The 14,762-nt window shown below is 48.1% G+C and overlaps 1 protein-coding gene across 7 annotated transcripts in view; it reads right to left on the reverse strand.

Moving 5' to 3' along the window:
• Positions 1–14,762, reverse strand: part of LOC147709671 (uncharacterized) — a 478,515-nt gene that overhangs the window by 159,165 nt on the left and 304,588 nt on the right. For all 7 annotated transcript variants that reach the window (XM_086928188.1, XM_086928184.1, XM_086928186.1 and 4 more), the window contains one exon: positions 14,296–14,442. In XM_086928188.1, coding sequence (XP_086784314.1) covers positions 14,296–14,442 — 147 coding nt within the window. The remainder of the gene's footprint in view (positions 1–14,295; positions 14,443–14,762) is intronic.

The following is a 14,762-nucleotide window of genomic DNA, read 5'->3' on the forward strand; positions in this document are numbered from 1 at the left end:
CCCTCTTGCATACGCTGAATAAGTAGTACCAAACACTTGCCCCCTCCATCTCCTCTGTAATGCGGTACATTCTTGCTTAGTCAGATGGGTCTCTTGAAGCAACGCAATGTGGATCCCTCGCCTCACCAAATGGGCGTGCACTTTGTGGCGTCTGGACATAGTATGCAATCCACGCACGTTCCAGGTAATACATTTCAGTTCAGGTAATGTCCCCATCGATAAGGCACGACAAACTCTCCCCTCTCCATTTTTGCAAGCCCACACCAAGAGCTATAAACCATAACCCCAAACTTTGTAACTCAACTCCCATCCCCCTCCCCCCCAGAACAGGACCCAATAACACATTATCAGTCCCCATCCAAACCTCCACAACAAACACACACTACTATCCCGCAGTCACCACCACAGGATGCCTTAAGGGCTACAGGGAGGTGGCGTAGGCCCGACATGAGGCAGGTCGCATCCAGACCCCCAGCCCGCAATCCCCACAGTTTATGGTGCAGCCAAATACTCATGAGGGTCCCCCACTGGCCCAGCAGGCGCTCCTTCAGGACAACAGTATTTACCCTTGCAGTATTGTCGAAAAAGTTACAGATCATCAGCTAGCCTGGGTGTTAATTCCGGGCCCTTGATACTGTCCATGTCCGATAACTCTGGTCCCGAATGACGCTTGTCATCTTCAGAGTCCGTACCTCTAGTCGAGTTCTCTGTCTGTGATCCAGTTAAGGCAGCAGCGGCCAGCAGCGCGTCCTGTTTATCCGCCGCTAACTGCGTGGTCTGAGGCCCTTTTTTAGCGTTTCCTCTGTTACGGATCCTCTGTGACTGGCGCATTCTCGGTTGTTTATATTGTGCACCAGGCCCTCGGGTTATGCGGTCCGTTCCCGCTCTATATGTCTCAAGCCACGACCAAGCTTCATCCGGCGTTAAGAAAAACTGCGTCACCCCATCCACGATGATTCGTAGTTTCACCGGGAATAACAGCGAGTACTGAATGCCTTCCTCTCTGAGTTCTTTTTTAATCGCTAAGTAGGAGGCCCTACGCCTCTGAATGTCTTGAGTATCGTCCGGAAATATTGTTACCGAGCAGTTCTCCACTTTAAAGGGCCCGTTCGACTGGGCATTCTGGATTAATAAGTCCCGGTCTTTATAGTGAAGCACCCTGGCCACCACAGGAAGAGGGGAGCGACCCGGCAGGGGCGGCGTGGCCGGCACTCTGTGCGCCCTTTCCAGGGTAAAGAAAGACGATAGGCCCTCAGGTGCCACCCTCGATTTAAACCACTCCTCTAGGTATGCCACCATGTCTGTTCCTTCAATTTTCTCTGGCAGACCCACCACCCTTACATTATTTAGTTGATTATGACTTTCGGAGTCCTCCGCTCTCCGTTCCAGAATCGTCAAACGTTGCAGTGCATCTTCCAGCTTGCGTTCCACCGTTACCACCGCCGGTTTCAGTTCCAGTATGGTGGATTCAGCATCCTTGACCCTGTCCACCAGCTTCGCATGGTCCGCTCTCAGGAGCCCCAGTCCGGTAGCTACTTGCGATATATCTTGGTGTAGGGAATTTTTCGTCGCTTCAATAGCTTCCAGAATTTTATCTAGACGGTCAGCCAACCTTTTTTCCGCCGGCCTGGCCTCCGCGTCTGCATCCCCACTTCTGGTTCCATCCGCCGTCGCCGCCTCCTCAGTCTTGCCTTTGGGTTTCATCGCAGCTGAGCTTATCACCCAGGCCCAAACAGGCCGTCGGCCACCACCAGCTAGTCGTCAACTGTGCCACTCTTCAAGGGGAGGAGGGATAGCAGGTCAGCGGCCCACAGGAATGTCAGTTCCAGGGCCAACTTCCGCGGCCTGCGGTCCGCACCCTCCACTAATACACTGTGGGTCCAGTACTCCCCCGTTTGGTGGTAATTCGCTTACCGGCTGCTTCTCAGCACAAACAGGGGCTCCTCCGGTGCACCAGCCACAACCTAGGCCGCTGCTACGCCAGTACGCAGTCCGCTCGACAGTCCAAAATGGCCGCCCTCCGCTTCACCCCTGGGTGGTAGACACCGCAGCCGATCGGGTCTGTTCGGTTGAGCACCTCCGGTGGTTCCCCCAGTCGGGCAGCCGCTCCGCACTCTCTGTATCCACGCTGGATTGCGCTATCTTTTCCTTCGTGGCAGGCCACCCATCAACTCAGCGCCATATTGGATTTTAAGATCGGAGGCCTCGTTCCAATACAAAGTTCGAAGTGCGTGGCAGCCAATCAATATGAGATTCTCACAGCCGTGGGTCTCGCCGTCATCGGTTCCAGTGTGGTCTGCGCCTTCAGTCCCACTGCAAGCAAAGGAAATTCAGCACACCCTAGGGCCTTCCGTCTCGGCCTCATTCGCCGAGCACCGCCGCCATCTTGCCGCCTCACTGTCGAACGCAGCCGCAGCAATAATCGCCGTAACTGCACTTCTCGCTCTCCAGCTGGCACCACCGTCGGACAGCGGGGTCACCGAATGTTCAGACACACGTAGATGTGAAAACGGCTGCACCACAGAATAATTGGCAGGATCCGGCCCAGAGCTAAGCGCTCACGCCGCCTCCACCATCGGCGTCCTAGCCACGCCCCCCCTAACTCTTGTTCTTCCATATCTTACTTTTGTGTACATTCCTCAATAGATGCAATAGCTCCTTTAAACAAGGACCCTGTGCGATAGGGCAGCCATTCCCTGTTTCAGATACACCTCACCTTCAAACAGCTGTATCCTGTGTAAACAAGGAAAGTGTGCCCTATTGTGTTACATGCGCTGCACTCCGGGCACCTCTAAACTCGTACACCCCTGGGGCATTCCACTCAAGTGAGATACAGAGTGGCATCTTCAAATCCACTCCATGTTTATTGTGCAGGCGGCCTGCACCTTCATGAGGGAAGAGAGATCCCCTTGCAAAAGGCTGCAGTTATTGATTGCACCCACCTGCCCTAACATCTCTGGGTAGAGTCCATGGGATCCCCTTGATTCCTCCGGAAGGCAGCAATCAGAGGGTGCAATGACAGTGATCTTTATGGCACACTGGTAGGGCTGCTCCTGATCAGCTTTTCTTTGCCTTTGAACCCATATCTATAATAGGGTGCAGGCACATAGGTAAAGAGATTCCCTCATTTGCTTTGAGCCACGCCCCCATGCAATTGAGGAAACTCCATCTTGAAATAGGGCTGGCACTAAATGTGAACCAGTGATATCTATATTCCAAAAGGGGCCCAACAAACATTTGCGGTCCCTTCTTCAATGCCACGGTGCCCCAGAGGCTCGCAAAGCTGGCCCACATGCCTTTTGCAACCTGGGCTTTGTTTGCCTTCTCTGCATGCATTAACTCTGTCTCATTTTTGGGCTGGGAGGAATTCCAGATTACCATGGATTGAGTGGGTCAGGGTAGACAAGAAATTGGGCAGTCTCCAGATAGTCGCTATTGAGGGCCGCATCTCTAGTAGTGTGCTGGGTATTTGATTGTATTACTGTAAATTTGCCTCCCAGGTCATAGACCCTTGGTAGTGGTGTTTAGGTTACTTCTTCAAAAGTTGGGAGGTGGAAAATGTTCTCCATAAAAATTGCTGGCGAACCCTCAGAAGACAGATCTATCTGCCAGCCAAACCACACAAAGCAGATCGTTAGTTGGTCGGTCATCGTTGTCGCTGACAATATGCTCAGGACCAGCAAAATGTAATTCATGCAAAATATTGGAATAAATGAGCTTGTGGCCAGATTTACTTATCAATCAAACAAGGCAGCAAGTGGAGATGCTGTGCTTCTTTGTGTGAAAGGGAGAGCGCTGAACTGTGCCATATTTACAAAGATTTAGAACTGTTCAGCTCTGTCCCTGTACTGGCACACTGTTGGCTCATTAGATCCCATGTCGACACCCCTGCACCATAGTGCAACGGTGCGAGTGGTATAGCAGGGTAATACTGCCTGTATTGTAGGTACGGATTGTTTTTGTGTGGGGAGAGATACCTTCCTGCACAAAAACAATCCTTAGAAGCACATTCCTCTTTGTATGTGTGCTGCAAAGGTGAAGCACAAATGGAAAGAGGAAGAAACAAGGAGATATTGAGATATTTCTCCTTATTATGCCAAGATTTGGTAGTTGCACCATTTTCTTGCTAAGCCAGTTTTACAGATTTTATAAATAAGTTACTTACCTGTAATCCTAGTTCTCTTCCAGGGGTATCCTCATCAAAGGCATAAGCACTGAATATTCCCGCCCATGTGCGGGGACCCCGGAAATAATATAAAATTATATATGGAAATCCCATATATCTCGCTCCACATATATGTATGGACATTTATCATTTTTTCTCATGCCAATGCAGCCCCAAACAAAGGCTAAACAATGTAATTACCCATACATATACTGTATTTGCAAGGATATAAAAAAACACATTAGGTCAAATAAAACTTGAACTCTGTGTTTTAATCTGCAAAACACTAATAAATCCTGAAAATTTCTAATGAATAGACATTGTTAGCCCTCAGGGTGCATTGTAAAGCAATAGCATAGAAAATGAAAGCATTTTCAACAAAAACTTGCACCGTGCCTTTAAGGCAGCCATGACCCCTGGTTTCCCTTCATGCCTCAGGGGTGACAGTTAGGTCAGTTGTTCTTTGCATAACCCTGAAAGTCAGGGCTCAACAATAAACCGTAAACACTTTGGCAACGTCTCATATACCTGGGGAGGCGGGTGTGTTGCTTATGACTTTGATGAGGATACCCCTGGAAGAGAACTAGGATTACAAGTAAGTAACTTATCTTTCTCTCCAGAGGATCCTCATCCATAGTCATAGGCACTGAATAGAATAGCAAGCCCATTAACCACCTGCAGGTAAATGAGAAACATATGACCCAACCAGAGATTGCAACAGCAGAAAATCAGCTGTTAAACAGATTCCGCAAGGAGGTCTGGCCTACCTGGGTATCTGCTCTAGTGTCTGAATCCAAACAGTAATGTCTGGTAAATGTATGACGGACCTCCAGGTTGCCGCCTTACAAATTTCAGACATGGGCACATTATGAAGAAAAGCTGCAGTAGCCGCTTTCCCTCTGGTGTAATGTGCTTTGGGAAAAAACCCCAGGTTCTTCTGCGCCAATTGATAGGCAAGTTTGATACACGAAACTATCTACCATGAGATGGAACGTTTCGAGGCTGTATAACCTGTTCTGATCGATCCATAGTTGACAAATAGTTGATCAGACTATTTTTTCTTGACCTGTTCTTCTTGATTTTAGGTCTCTGGGCACTTTACCACTGCTAATCAGTGCTAAAGTGCATATGCTCACAGTGTAAATTGTGCACGTGATTAGTTATCCATGATTAGCTTATTTGGTTTACTGGTACGCCCCTAGTAAAGTGTACTGAGTGTGTATATCAAAAGTTACTAGTGGGCCTGCAGCACTGATTGTGCCACCCACATAAGTAGACCTAAATAGCTCTCAGACCTGTAAACTGCCATGTTGACCTGGCAAGTGCACCCACTTGCCATGCTCCAACCTTCCCTTTTCTTTCATATAGGGCAGCCCTATTGTAGGCCCAATGTCCCCCACTGGGCAGGGTGCAGTGCATGTGAAAGGTATGACATGTAATAGTGTGTGTAGCATGTCCTGATAGTGAAATGCTGCCAATTTCTTTGTTCACTATTGAAAGGATATCCTGCCTCATAGGACAGAATGGAAGTTTATGGATAACATCATTTAAATATTGTGATAGTTGGCCTGGTATATGCTGTTCACTAGTCATAGTGGGCACATTGCACCGGTCCAAACAACCCCTTATTGATGTTAGGTTAAAGACAAAGTTTATTGAAAGCTATCCTAGTGGTAGCTATTTAGAGCAGCGGCTAAGTCTCGAAGGAATGTAAAGCAGCTTGTTTTACCAGTCTATAATCTCTTGAATGCCCAAATGAAAGGAGATTCACACCAGGCATATATATAAAACAGAGGCTAGAGGTCAAAGTACACAATTTACAAGCAATCAATCAACAGTAAATAGCACAACACACAATAGGTCCCAGGGTTGGACCAAACCATATACTAAAAAAATGGTATAAGAACCACAACTTGACTAGACACTAGGCCTAGAGCCTTTAGAATCGCTGGGACCCCATGGACCCACCCAAGGTAGTGACACGGGACCAACGGGGGACACGTGCAGTGTGAGAACACAGCCGCGAGCGCCCTTCGCTTCTATGGGAAAAAGTCGCTGTTGGAAATTTAAAGTTTAAGGACACTTAGAGGTTGACTAGGAACAAACCCTTTTGGACTTAGATGGTTCTAGGGCCAGCACCCACGGGAGCACTGAAGTACTCGTGTAACCTAACCCAGGGAAGCCGGGTGCATAGGTGTCAAGTGAGTGTCGGGTAGCGTTGTCGTTTTCTATGGCGAGTTGCTACAAAGTGCTGCTGCCGGGAAGAGGAGAAGTGTATGAAGGGATCCAAGCCTGGATGGAAGATGTGAAGTACCTGAAAGCAGAGGGGACAGAGTCTGGGTCACTAGCTAGTTAACAGGGGCATGACAGAGAATTGCCCCCGATGTTGGGTGCTTCAGACGAGATGAGGGAAAGCTTGACTATTCAGCCACGAGGACCTGGAGGCGTCGACGATGACCAGGATCTGGATTTGAGCTGTCCCACAAAGGGTACTGAGTGCTGCAGCGTCTGTGCCCGGATTGGACACAACAAGCCTTGGCAACCGCAACCCATGCAGGAAGAGAACAATGGCTTTGGTGTGAACCAGCAAGGTCCGGGGGACTCACCAAGCGATGGAGAGTCAGGGCATGTCTGGAGCAACCAGGGAAGCCCAAGGAATGTTAAATTTGGCTTCTCAGGGACCCACAAGTCGACGGACAAGGGATCGCAAAGGTACCTTGAGAGGAAATACTTGAAAGCAGCCCACAGGACACTCAGAGTGGCTAGGCCAGGGATCTTCAATGGAATAGCTGGTCGGGGTCTGGACCTGTAGTCCAATGCACAGCCTCTGGGGATGCCGGGAAGCATGTGCAGCTGCAAAGTGACGCGGTGGCCAGTGGTTCGGGTTGCCCGATGTTCACGAGGGATACAGGCCTCAGACTTGCTATGGGCACTAATCGACCTCTATGATAACTGGAACCCACCTCCTGTGCTGCAAAAGTCTTCGGAGTCTGCATGAGCTTCGGAGATGCAGCCTGGTCAGAAGCGTCTTTGGTGCCTGCCAAGCAGGAGAGTAACTCCTTTACTCCAAGGGATATTCTTCAGTCATCTGGTCGTGTAGATCGTCTAAGTTCTGGGATTTCCATAGCAGAGTTTCGTCCAGTTGTAATCTAAAGTCCTAAGCACAGGGGTTCCTTCTTTATACCAAAGGAAGGGGTTGGACTAACTCTGGGGGCCCACCTATGGGAGGGTTTGGAAAGAGGGGTGGCTACACCCATTTGCTTTGTCCAGTTTTGCGCCGGAGCAGGGGGCTGGTAGCCCCTGTAACCGGTTTGAACTGGACTTTGCACCGGGACACCAAATGTGTCCCCAGTGGAGCATTCAAAGCCCTCTTGGAGTGCACCCACACAGCCCCAATACACTAAAGCCTGTCTGGGAGGCGGTGACACCTCCCTGGGACAGGAAACCTATTGTCCAGGCCTCTCCTGCCGGAGTTTCAGTCAGCAGCAGGAGGCCACACTTGTGTCTGTGGCTGGCAGCATCCATTTTGTGATGCCATAGCTCTGTTAGCTGGTACCGGGTATACCGGTGTTGTCATGTCTCTCCCTCTAGAATGGTGGGATCATACTCCCACACCAGTTACTGGTGCGGGGGTATGATTCCAAGGTGTTTGACATGAAACACAACATGTTTCCGTGCAGCCATCCCAAAGTTAGCATTTACCGCGAGGTTATAATGCACTTAAGGGTATATGCTCAGATTGCATCACAGACAACCCCGGAGAATTGATTCAGAAGGCTTCAGAAGGGCTCAGCTCATGCATGGGCACCCTCTCACATAAAACCAAGCACCCTGCCTTCAGTATTGATAAGGCCTGCCATAGGGGAGACTGATCGGTTTATATGTGCAGTGATAGGGGGAGATATAGTGAACCTATATCTCAGTAAGGGATGCAAGCACCATTTAACTCAGGGTGCAGGAGCCCTTGGCGGTGATTGAGAAGGTGAGGAGGCTGCATGGGGGAGTGGGTTAACTGTCTTAAAGCCCTGGTGGGGCACCGTAACAGACTTGCCACTCGTCAAGGACCACTCCTCCAGTGGATCCAGGGATCGGATTGCCTGGGGGGTGGTGCCCAACTAGGGGCACGAGCGGATGACGTGAAGCCTACTTATTCCTGGGCCAACTCTAGCCCCTTAACACCTGAACTGCTGAGGTGACTTCCCACACACAACTTTCTTATTTGAAGATGCTGGGGGGACTTTCTGGTTGCATGCCCCGGCCCTGGGTACTCAGCTATATCCACACGTGGCTCCTGATGTGTTGACTTCCATCCAAGTGCTAAGGTCTTGCTCCCCGTATGAGGATTAGACCCCATGGACTGGGAGGAAGGCAGCCTGGGAGTGGATCATGCACAGGGCACCTGGCATATATGACAGACTTTGATGTCCCTACAGGCCTTTCCTTCCCTGGAAGTGTTGAGCTGGGATCATTCTGGTGCATCGCCCTTGAGGCCTCGTGGCCCCCTGAGCACCACGAAGCCACTAAGACGACAGGTTACGTCCATAATTGCCTGATCGAGATGCCATCGAGACGCCATTGACTTCCCTGCGGCCTGCATTGTGGAACTGGTTCCTGGTTGGGAAGCTTTCTGCTGGATGACTGGTTGAGGGTAAGATGGATATTGACCCTGTCCTCCCTGGCTTATGCAATGGTCCCCTGACCAAAAGGTGTTACCTCCTCTTTGAATTGGTCTACCTCAATGGGGAACATCTCCCTTACCATGTGCTCACTATTGGCAAGGATAAACTATTAAAACTTCCTCCATCTCAACCCTGCGTAGACCAGTATATCACAGGGTTTTCTACCTCCGGAACGCCATCCCGGCTATAAATCCTTTAATGGAGTGAGATCTGCCCACCATCCTCCAGGCTATCCATGCCTTTCAGGACTCTGTGGAGACCAAGATAGGGGAATTGCTTGTCGACATTGGTTCTCATCAGACAAGACCCCCCGAAATACGACGTCCAGGAACTCTGATGTGGAATCCAGCACATCCTTGCTGAAAGATGATGTTGGGACACTGAAGGTGCAAGTCTCCAGGCTACTGACTCACACCGCTGAGCTCTATTGACGGGCTGAGGATACTGAAAATCATTCCTGCCAGAACATTCTAGGCTTTATTGGCATTCCGGAGAGAGTGGAACCAACACAAACTGTGACCTTCTTGGAGAGCTGTATTAGATCATAGATCCAATAGGACCGCTTCTCAGCATGGTTTGTTGTGGAGCAGGCTCACTGGGCTCTCGTGCCCAGACCTCTCCTGGGAGTCCCACACAGACCAATGAACGGCTGAGTGCTCAACTTTAAATACAGAGACACTATCCTGCAGGAGGTCCATTCTCTGCTCACCCTCTCCTAACAAGGGAATGAGATATTGATCTTTCTTGACTACAGCAAAGAGGTGCAAGCCCAACATCGCTCTTATACAGAAGCAATGCAAACGCTCTGGGATCTCAACCTTCCACACAGGCTCCTGTATCCGGTGCGACTAAAAGTGGTTTTCTACAACAAAACCTACTTCTTTGACACCCCGGAGGAGTCCTGAACATGGGCCACAGAGGAGTAGCCTCTCAACCAGCAGGTGGCCGCATACACTTCCCCCTCATGAACATGCATGTGCACTGCAGCAGATGAGACTCCCAGGCCTCAGAGGAGGTGTACTCGCTCCTGCAGAGGCCACAATGCCAAGAGTTTGGCTTCCTCATTACCTGACTCAGCAGTACAGAGGGCACGCAGGTCTTCTGTGTCCACCGCTCTGCCTCAGAGGATGCATGACCCGGAATCAAGTTTGGGTGAGCTGGGCAGATGGTCTGACGCCCTGCCTGTCACTCGCCTGGATAACACTGACCTCTCACGGAGCCTGGTGATCGGAGACTGAGGCCACACTGACTATGGAGGAAACCTCTCGAAGGCAGCACGCGTATGGACTGTCCCAAACTCCTGAACTTTCATGATCCTGCAGCTAGGAGGGGTCCACCACTCCATTCCGAAGTTCACAGTGTTGGCTTTTTTTTTTTTAGGGCCACAGATGCTTCGGGGAATAAAGTATTGGGTGGGAGGTTGGTATAGGGGAATGTTGGGGACTCTGGTTTTATGTTCTTGCCTTTCTTCTCTCTGAGTTCAGCTTGAGACACAACACGTTTCCACTGTGCACTTACAAGTCACTTGGCACAGAGGCACCTCCCTTCGTATTCTGTGAGCCGGATGACTGGACAGATGCCCTAGACAGATACACCTAACCTCCTCACAAATCACAGCCATGACAGTGCCTTAACTTGAATTTAAGCCTCTCCATATCCTTGTGTGGAACTTTAACGGGCATATAGACTGTGCCAAATGCACCACAGTTCTAAAATACTCTCAACTGTTCCTTCCCAATGCTTTACTGCTGCAACAAACATGTCTTCTGGGGAATCACTGCCAGTACCTGATGCAGCTAGGGTATGATAGGGTTTTCCACACACGGTTTACATGAGATTTCCATGGCGTAGCAATCCTCTTATACCATTCCTACCTAAAGATCCCCAGGGGAAGTTTTTGGCCTACACAGTAACACTGAAGTGGTCATACCCTTAATCTTGTTTCAACATATGTGCAGACGGCAACTGGCAAGTCTTCCCTTCGCGTCCTCTCGACACTATTGTCGGGCCCTCCATACAGATTGACGGCAATAGGGTGAGACTTTAACGCAATCTTAGCTCCTGACAGTGATTCCCCAGGGATCCCCTCTCATCAACGCTGCACAAACGCTAAACATCTCTTACAATGGGCCTCCAGGTTTGTCATGTTCGATGTGTTGAGAACGTGGAACTCCAGCCTGCTCCAATACAACCACATTTCTGCATGCTCACCTTGCTCACTTCTGCATTTACTTAATACATTCATGCCTGCCCTGGAATACTGTGCAGTCACTAATATTCAAATCCTTGCTAGGGAATCCTTGACCATGATCCCCATCTCCTCCGTTTGAGAGGCCCCACTGGAGCTCTCCACCCTAGCTGGTGGCTGAGGAGACACACCTTTGCAATTTGAGCTCCTGTGGGAAGAAATTCTTAATATCACTCTAGGCATGGCCAAAAAGATGTGAAGAGCTTCCACAACCCTAGTCTACGGGCAGGGAGATAAAAATGGCAAACTCCTTTAGTGTCTTGCCTCCCCCCCTTAGAAAATCGAATAATCCCAGAGATTGTAGATGCTGAGGGTCATACTCAGGGCTTCACAGCCTCCATTGCAAATACCTTCACAGGATACTACCAGCACCGCTATATGGCGGCCTCATTTGTGGACCTGGGACTCAGTCCCCATTTTATATGGGAGATACCGCTTCCGCAACTCTCGGGCGCCAATGTCCAATTACTTGATCAACCTATCTTGTTAGATGAGATAGAGGGGGCTATTTCCACCATTGTGTCTAGGAAGACCCCAGGCCCTGATGGGTAACTGAAAAAGTACTACAAAGCCTTTTAGGATACTCTATCTCAACTACTCCACACCCTGTATATGAAAGTAGCGAAGAACTGTACTTTCCCAGTAGATATTGACATTGCCACCATTGTGGTGATTCACAAAATTCACCTTGCACTGTCCTCCTGCTTTGACTGCCGTCCGATCTCCCTCATCAACACCGAGGTTAAAATTTATGCCACGGTCCTAGCAACTCGTCTGAAACAGGTGATCGACACCGTGATCCACCCGGACCAGAATGGCTTCCTGCCCCGCCGCAACACAAGACACTGCCTTCAGTTCCTCCGCATGGCAATGGCCCATCATTGTCTCCTCCCAACTTGCAAGGCCCTGCCATTAAATCTCTTTTCATCGTACCACACTTTCTTTCTTTAGTTACGGTTGCTCGCCTGTTCTTAAGATGGCAATTCATCTCTTCTTTTGACTGAGTGAAATAACTCTGTGTTGCAGCCTGGATTGGGGTATAATTTTATTGCTGAGCAGTATGTCTTAACGTAGGTGGGTTCAGCAGGCTGCTGCATGCTTTTGAGATGGGATTACTGCTTTAAGAGTGTCGAAGAGTGTAACGTTACTCATGCTGTGGTGTGGGAATGGTCAGGATAAGATCTGTTCAATTGGCTATAAATAGAAAGGATTCAGGGGGGTGAGCTTAGCAGCTGATGTGAAGATAAGAGAAAGAAAACATGCAGTTATCGTAGAAGGAGAGAGCGTAGAGGAGGAGATAAGGTCACAGACCGCGGCATTCAAGGCAGAGTGGTCACTCTTACGGGTTTGGGAAAGACAGGTTGTCATTAGGATTCAGACTGGTCACCGGGAGGAGGGAAGGGGTTATGGCTTTGCAGAAGCTATGACTTTTTGCACTTAGATGGATTGGTTTGTTGTATTAATTGATTAGTTTAAATGGTGATATTGTTTGTCTCGAATGCACTGGTTTCAGGTATCTTTTAAAGGAAAATGGAGAAAATGTTGTTGGGCATGTTGTTTCACAAACTGGGAGGGGTGCGATGATCGAAAATGAATGATTTCAAAGGAGCAAGCATAGAAGGGTCTGATTCAATTATGTTTTGAACAACAGGTTTAGATGTTCTTTTTCTGTTTCTTTCAGTTACCCCTGACAAAGGTCTAAAGAGAGGCTGAAATGCATTGGGTGGAATTGTGTGCGGTTCTGGAATATGAATTATATATCTCCACATGCTTAAGTTGAAGCCCGAATGGGCACGCTGAAGGCAGTTGAAAATTAAACAATAAAACACCAATGAGAAAGCTGCTGTACTCGCAGTGATTTTGAGTGACTTAAAGCAAGTGTACTAAACATTTCGATGATTAATTAACAAATTGGAGTATCGATTGTTGAACTTGGTAAACGAGTTATTGGTTAAATGTTAGGTGAAAATCCCTCACTTCGCAGTGCGACGGGCTGGTGCGCAATGCACGCGCCTTTGGGAACCCTGTAGTGTAGGAATTGGCATTGTTTCTTATAATGGCAGTTTTTCTCTTCTTTCCTCCTTGCAAAGTGCAGCTCTATGATCCGGTGCAGAGCTAACAGAAGAATCCCATGCAGGATGCAATTCTATGAGGTACATCAAAGAACAAGTTTGATTGCATCTTACAAGAGCCTCCCACTTGATTCAGAGCTTCTACTGATAACTAGTTTGGAATGGCTGAGTGTGCATTATAAAATCGAGCAAAACTCTATGTACAGTGTCTAGCCCCCACATGTATCAAGCATTTTTGGAGTCGCAAACGGTGCGATTCCTTAAAATCGTCCGTTTGCGATTCCAAAAATGGTTTTTTGGATGCATCAAGCAATTTTAGAAATCGCAACATTTTTGCGATTTCTAAAATTGCGATTGCTTTTAAGAAATCACAAATTTGCGATTTCTTCAAAGCAATGCATGATTACTTTTTAAATTGCGAAATCGCAATTAGAGGGATACATTTACAGAGTGGTTGAACCACTCGGTAAATTTGCAAAAAGTGTAAAAAACGCAGAAAATGCATTTTTAAAACATTCATGTTACGGACACACATGTCCTTAGGACATGTGTGTGTGCAACATGATGCGAAAAATACATTTCAGGGGTGCATGGGGGGGGGTCCTTTGGACCCCCCCTGCACCCATGAAATGCATTAACAAATTGCGATTTTCACTTTGAAAATCGCAATTTGCTAATGCCTTCCCATTGCTTCCTATGGGCCTTTTGGCCCATAGGGACCAATAAGAATAGCGAATTCGCAAATTGTATTTCGGTAATTTATGCGATTCGGTAAAAATTGCGATTTTTACCGAATCGCATAAATTTACCGAAAACAATCATGCATCCCGTTTTGCGAATTCTAAACTGCGAATCGCTATTTTTCGCAATTTAGAATTCGCAAACTCCCGGGATGATGCATGTGGCCGTAGGTGCTTTCCAAAAAAACAGGGCTACAATTAGGAGCATATTTGGTAACTGTGTTACAATGTTAGTAAATTCAAAGGTCTGACCACTGAGATTCATCTTTCGGCTTCCAAACAGTTCTCTAGGGTGTGCACATCAAAACATTGCATTATCTAACAACACGTCATAGGGTTTGAGCACCGAATCTGTGTCTTGTTTGTAGACAGTCAAGCACCTGTACTGTACCTGGGCTCACAGGGTCTGTACAATCAAAGCCACAGGATTGCTGGCAGCACTTCTGGATCCCACCACACTCCCCGTCATTGTTGCAACTTCTGGGCAGCGGATCGATTAGGCAGGTATAATTTACCTTAGGGCAGTCACCTGACTTCTCTGTAAGTAAAACATTTGCAGAAATAGTAAAGGAGCTTATAATGCAAATTAATCACCAACTGAAAAATACATAACCAACCGTGATTTGCATATGAGAATGGCACAATGTTGTTGCACATAGATTTTCAATAGCAAAAAGCATCCTATAAGTCTCAGTGTACCTTATAAAATCAGGATTTACTAGTTTCAATCCCTGGTTGAAATTATTATCATAGTAAATAAAGAGATGTGTACATCTCAACCTCCTTTCATCACACTCCCAGTTAGAAACACCCCTATCGTTTGTCACAATAATAGACTAAAATATTGTATTCATGGAA

The sequence above is a fragment of the Lissotriton vulgaris genome, chromosome 6, assembly GCF_964263255.1.
Source record: "Lissotriton vulgaris chromosome 6, aLisVul1.2, whole genome shotgun sequence".
NCBI classification, from domain to species: Eukaryota; Metazoa; Chordata; class Amphibia; order Caudata; family Salamandridae; genus Lissotriton; species Lissotriton vulgaris.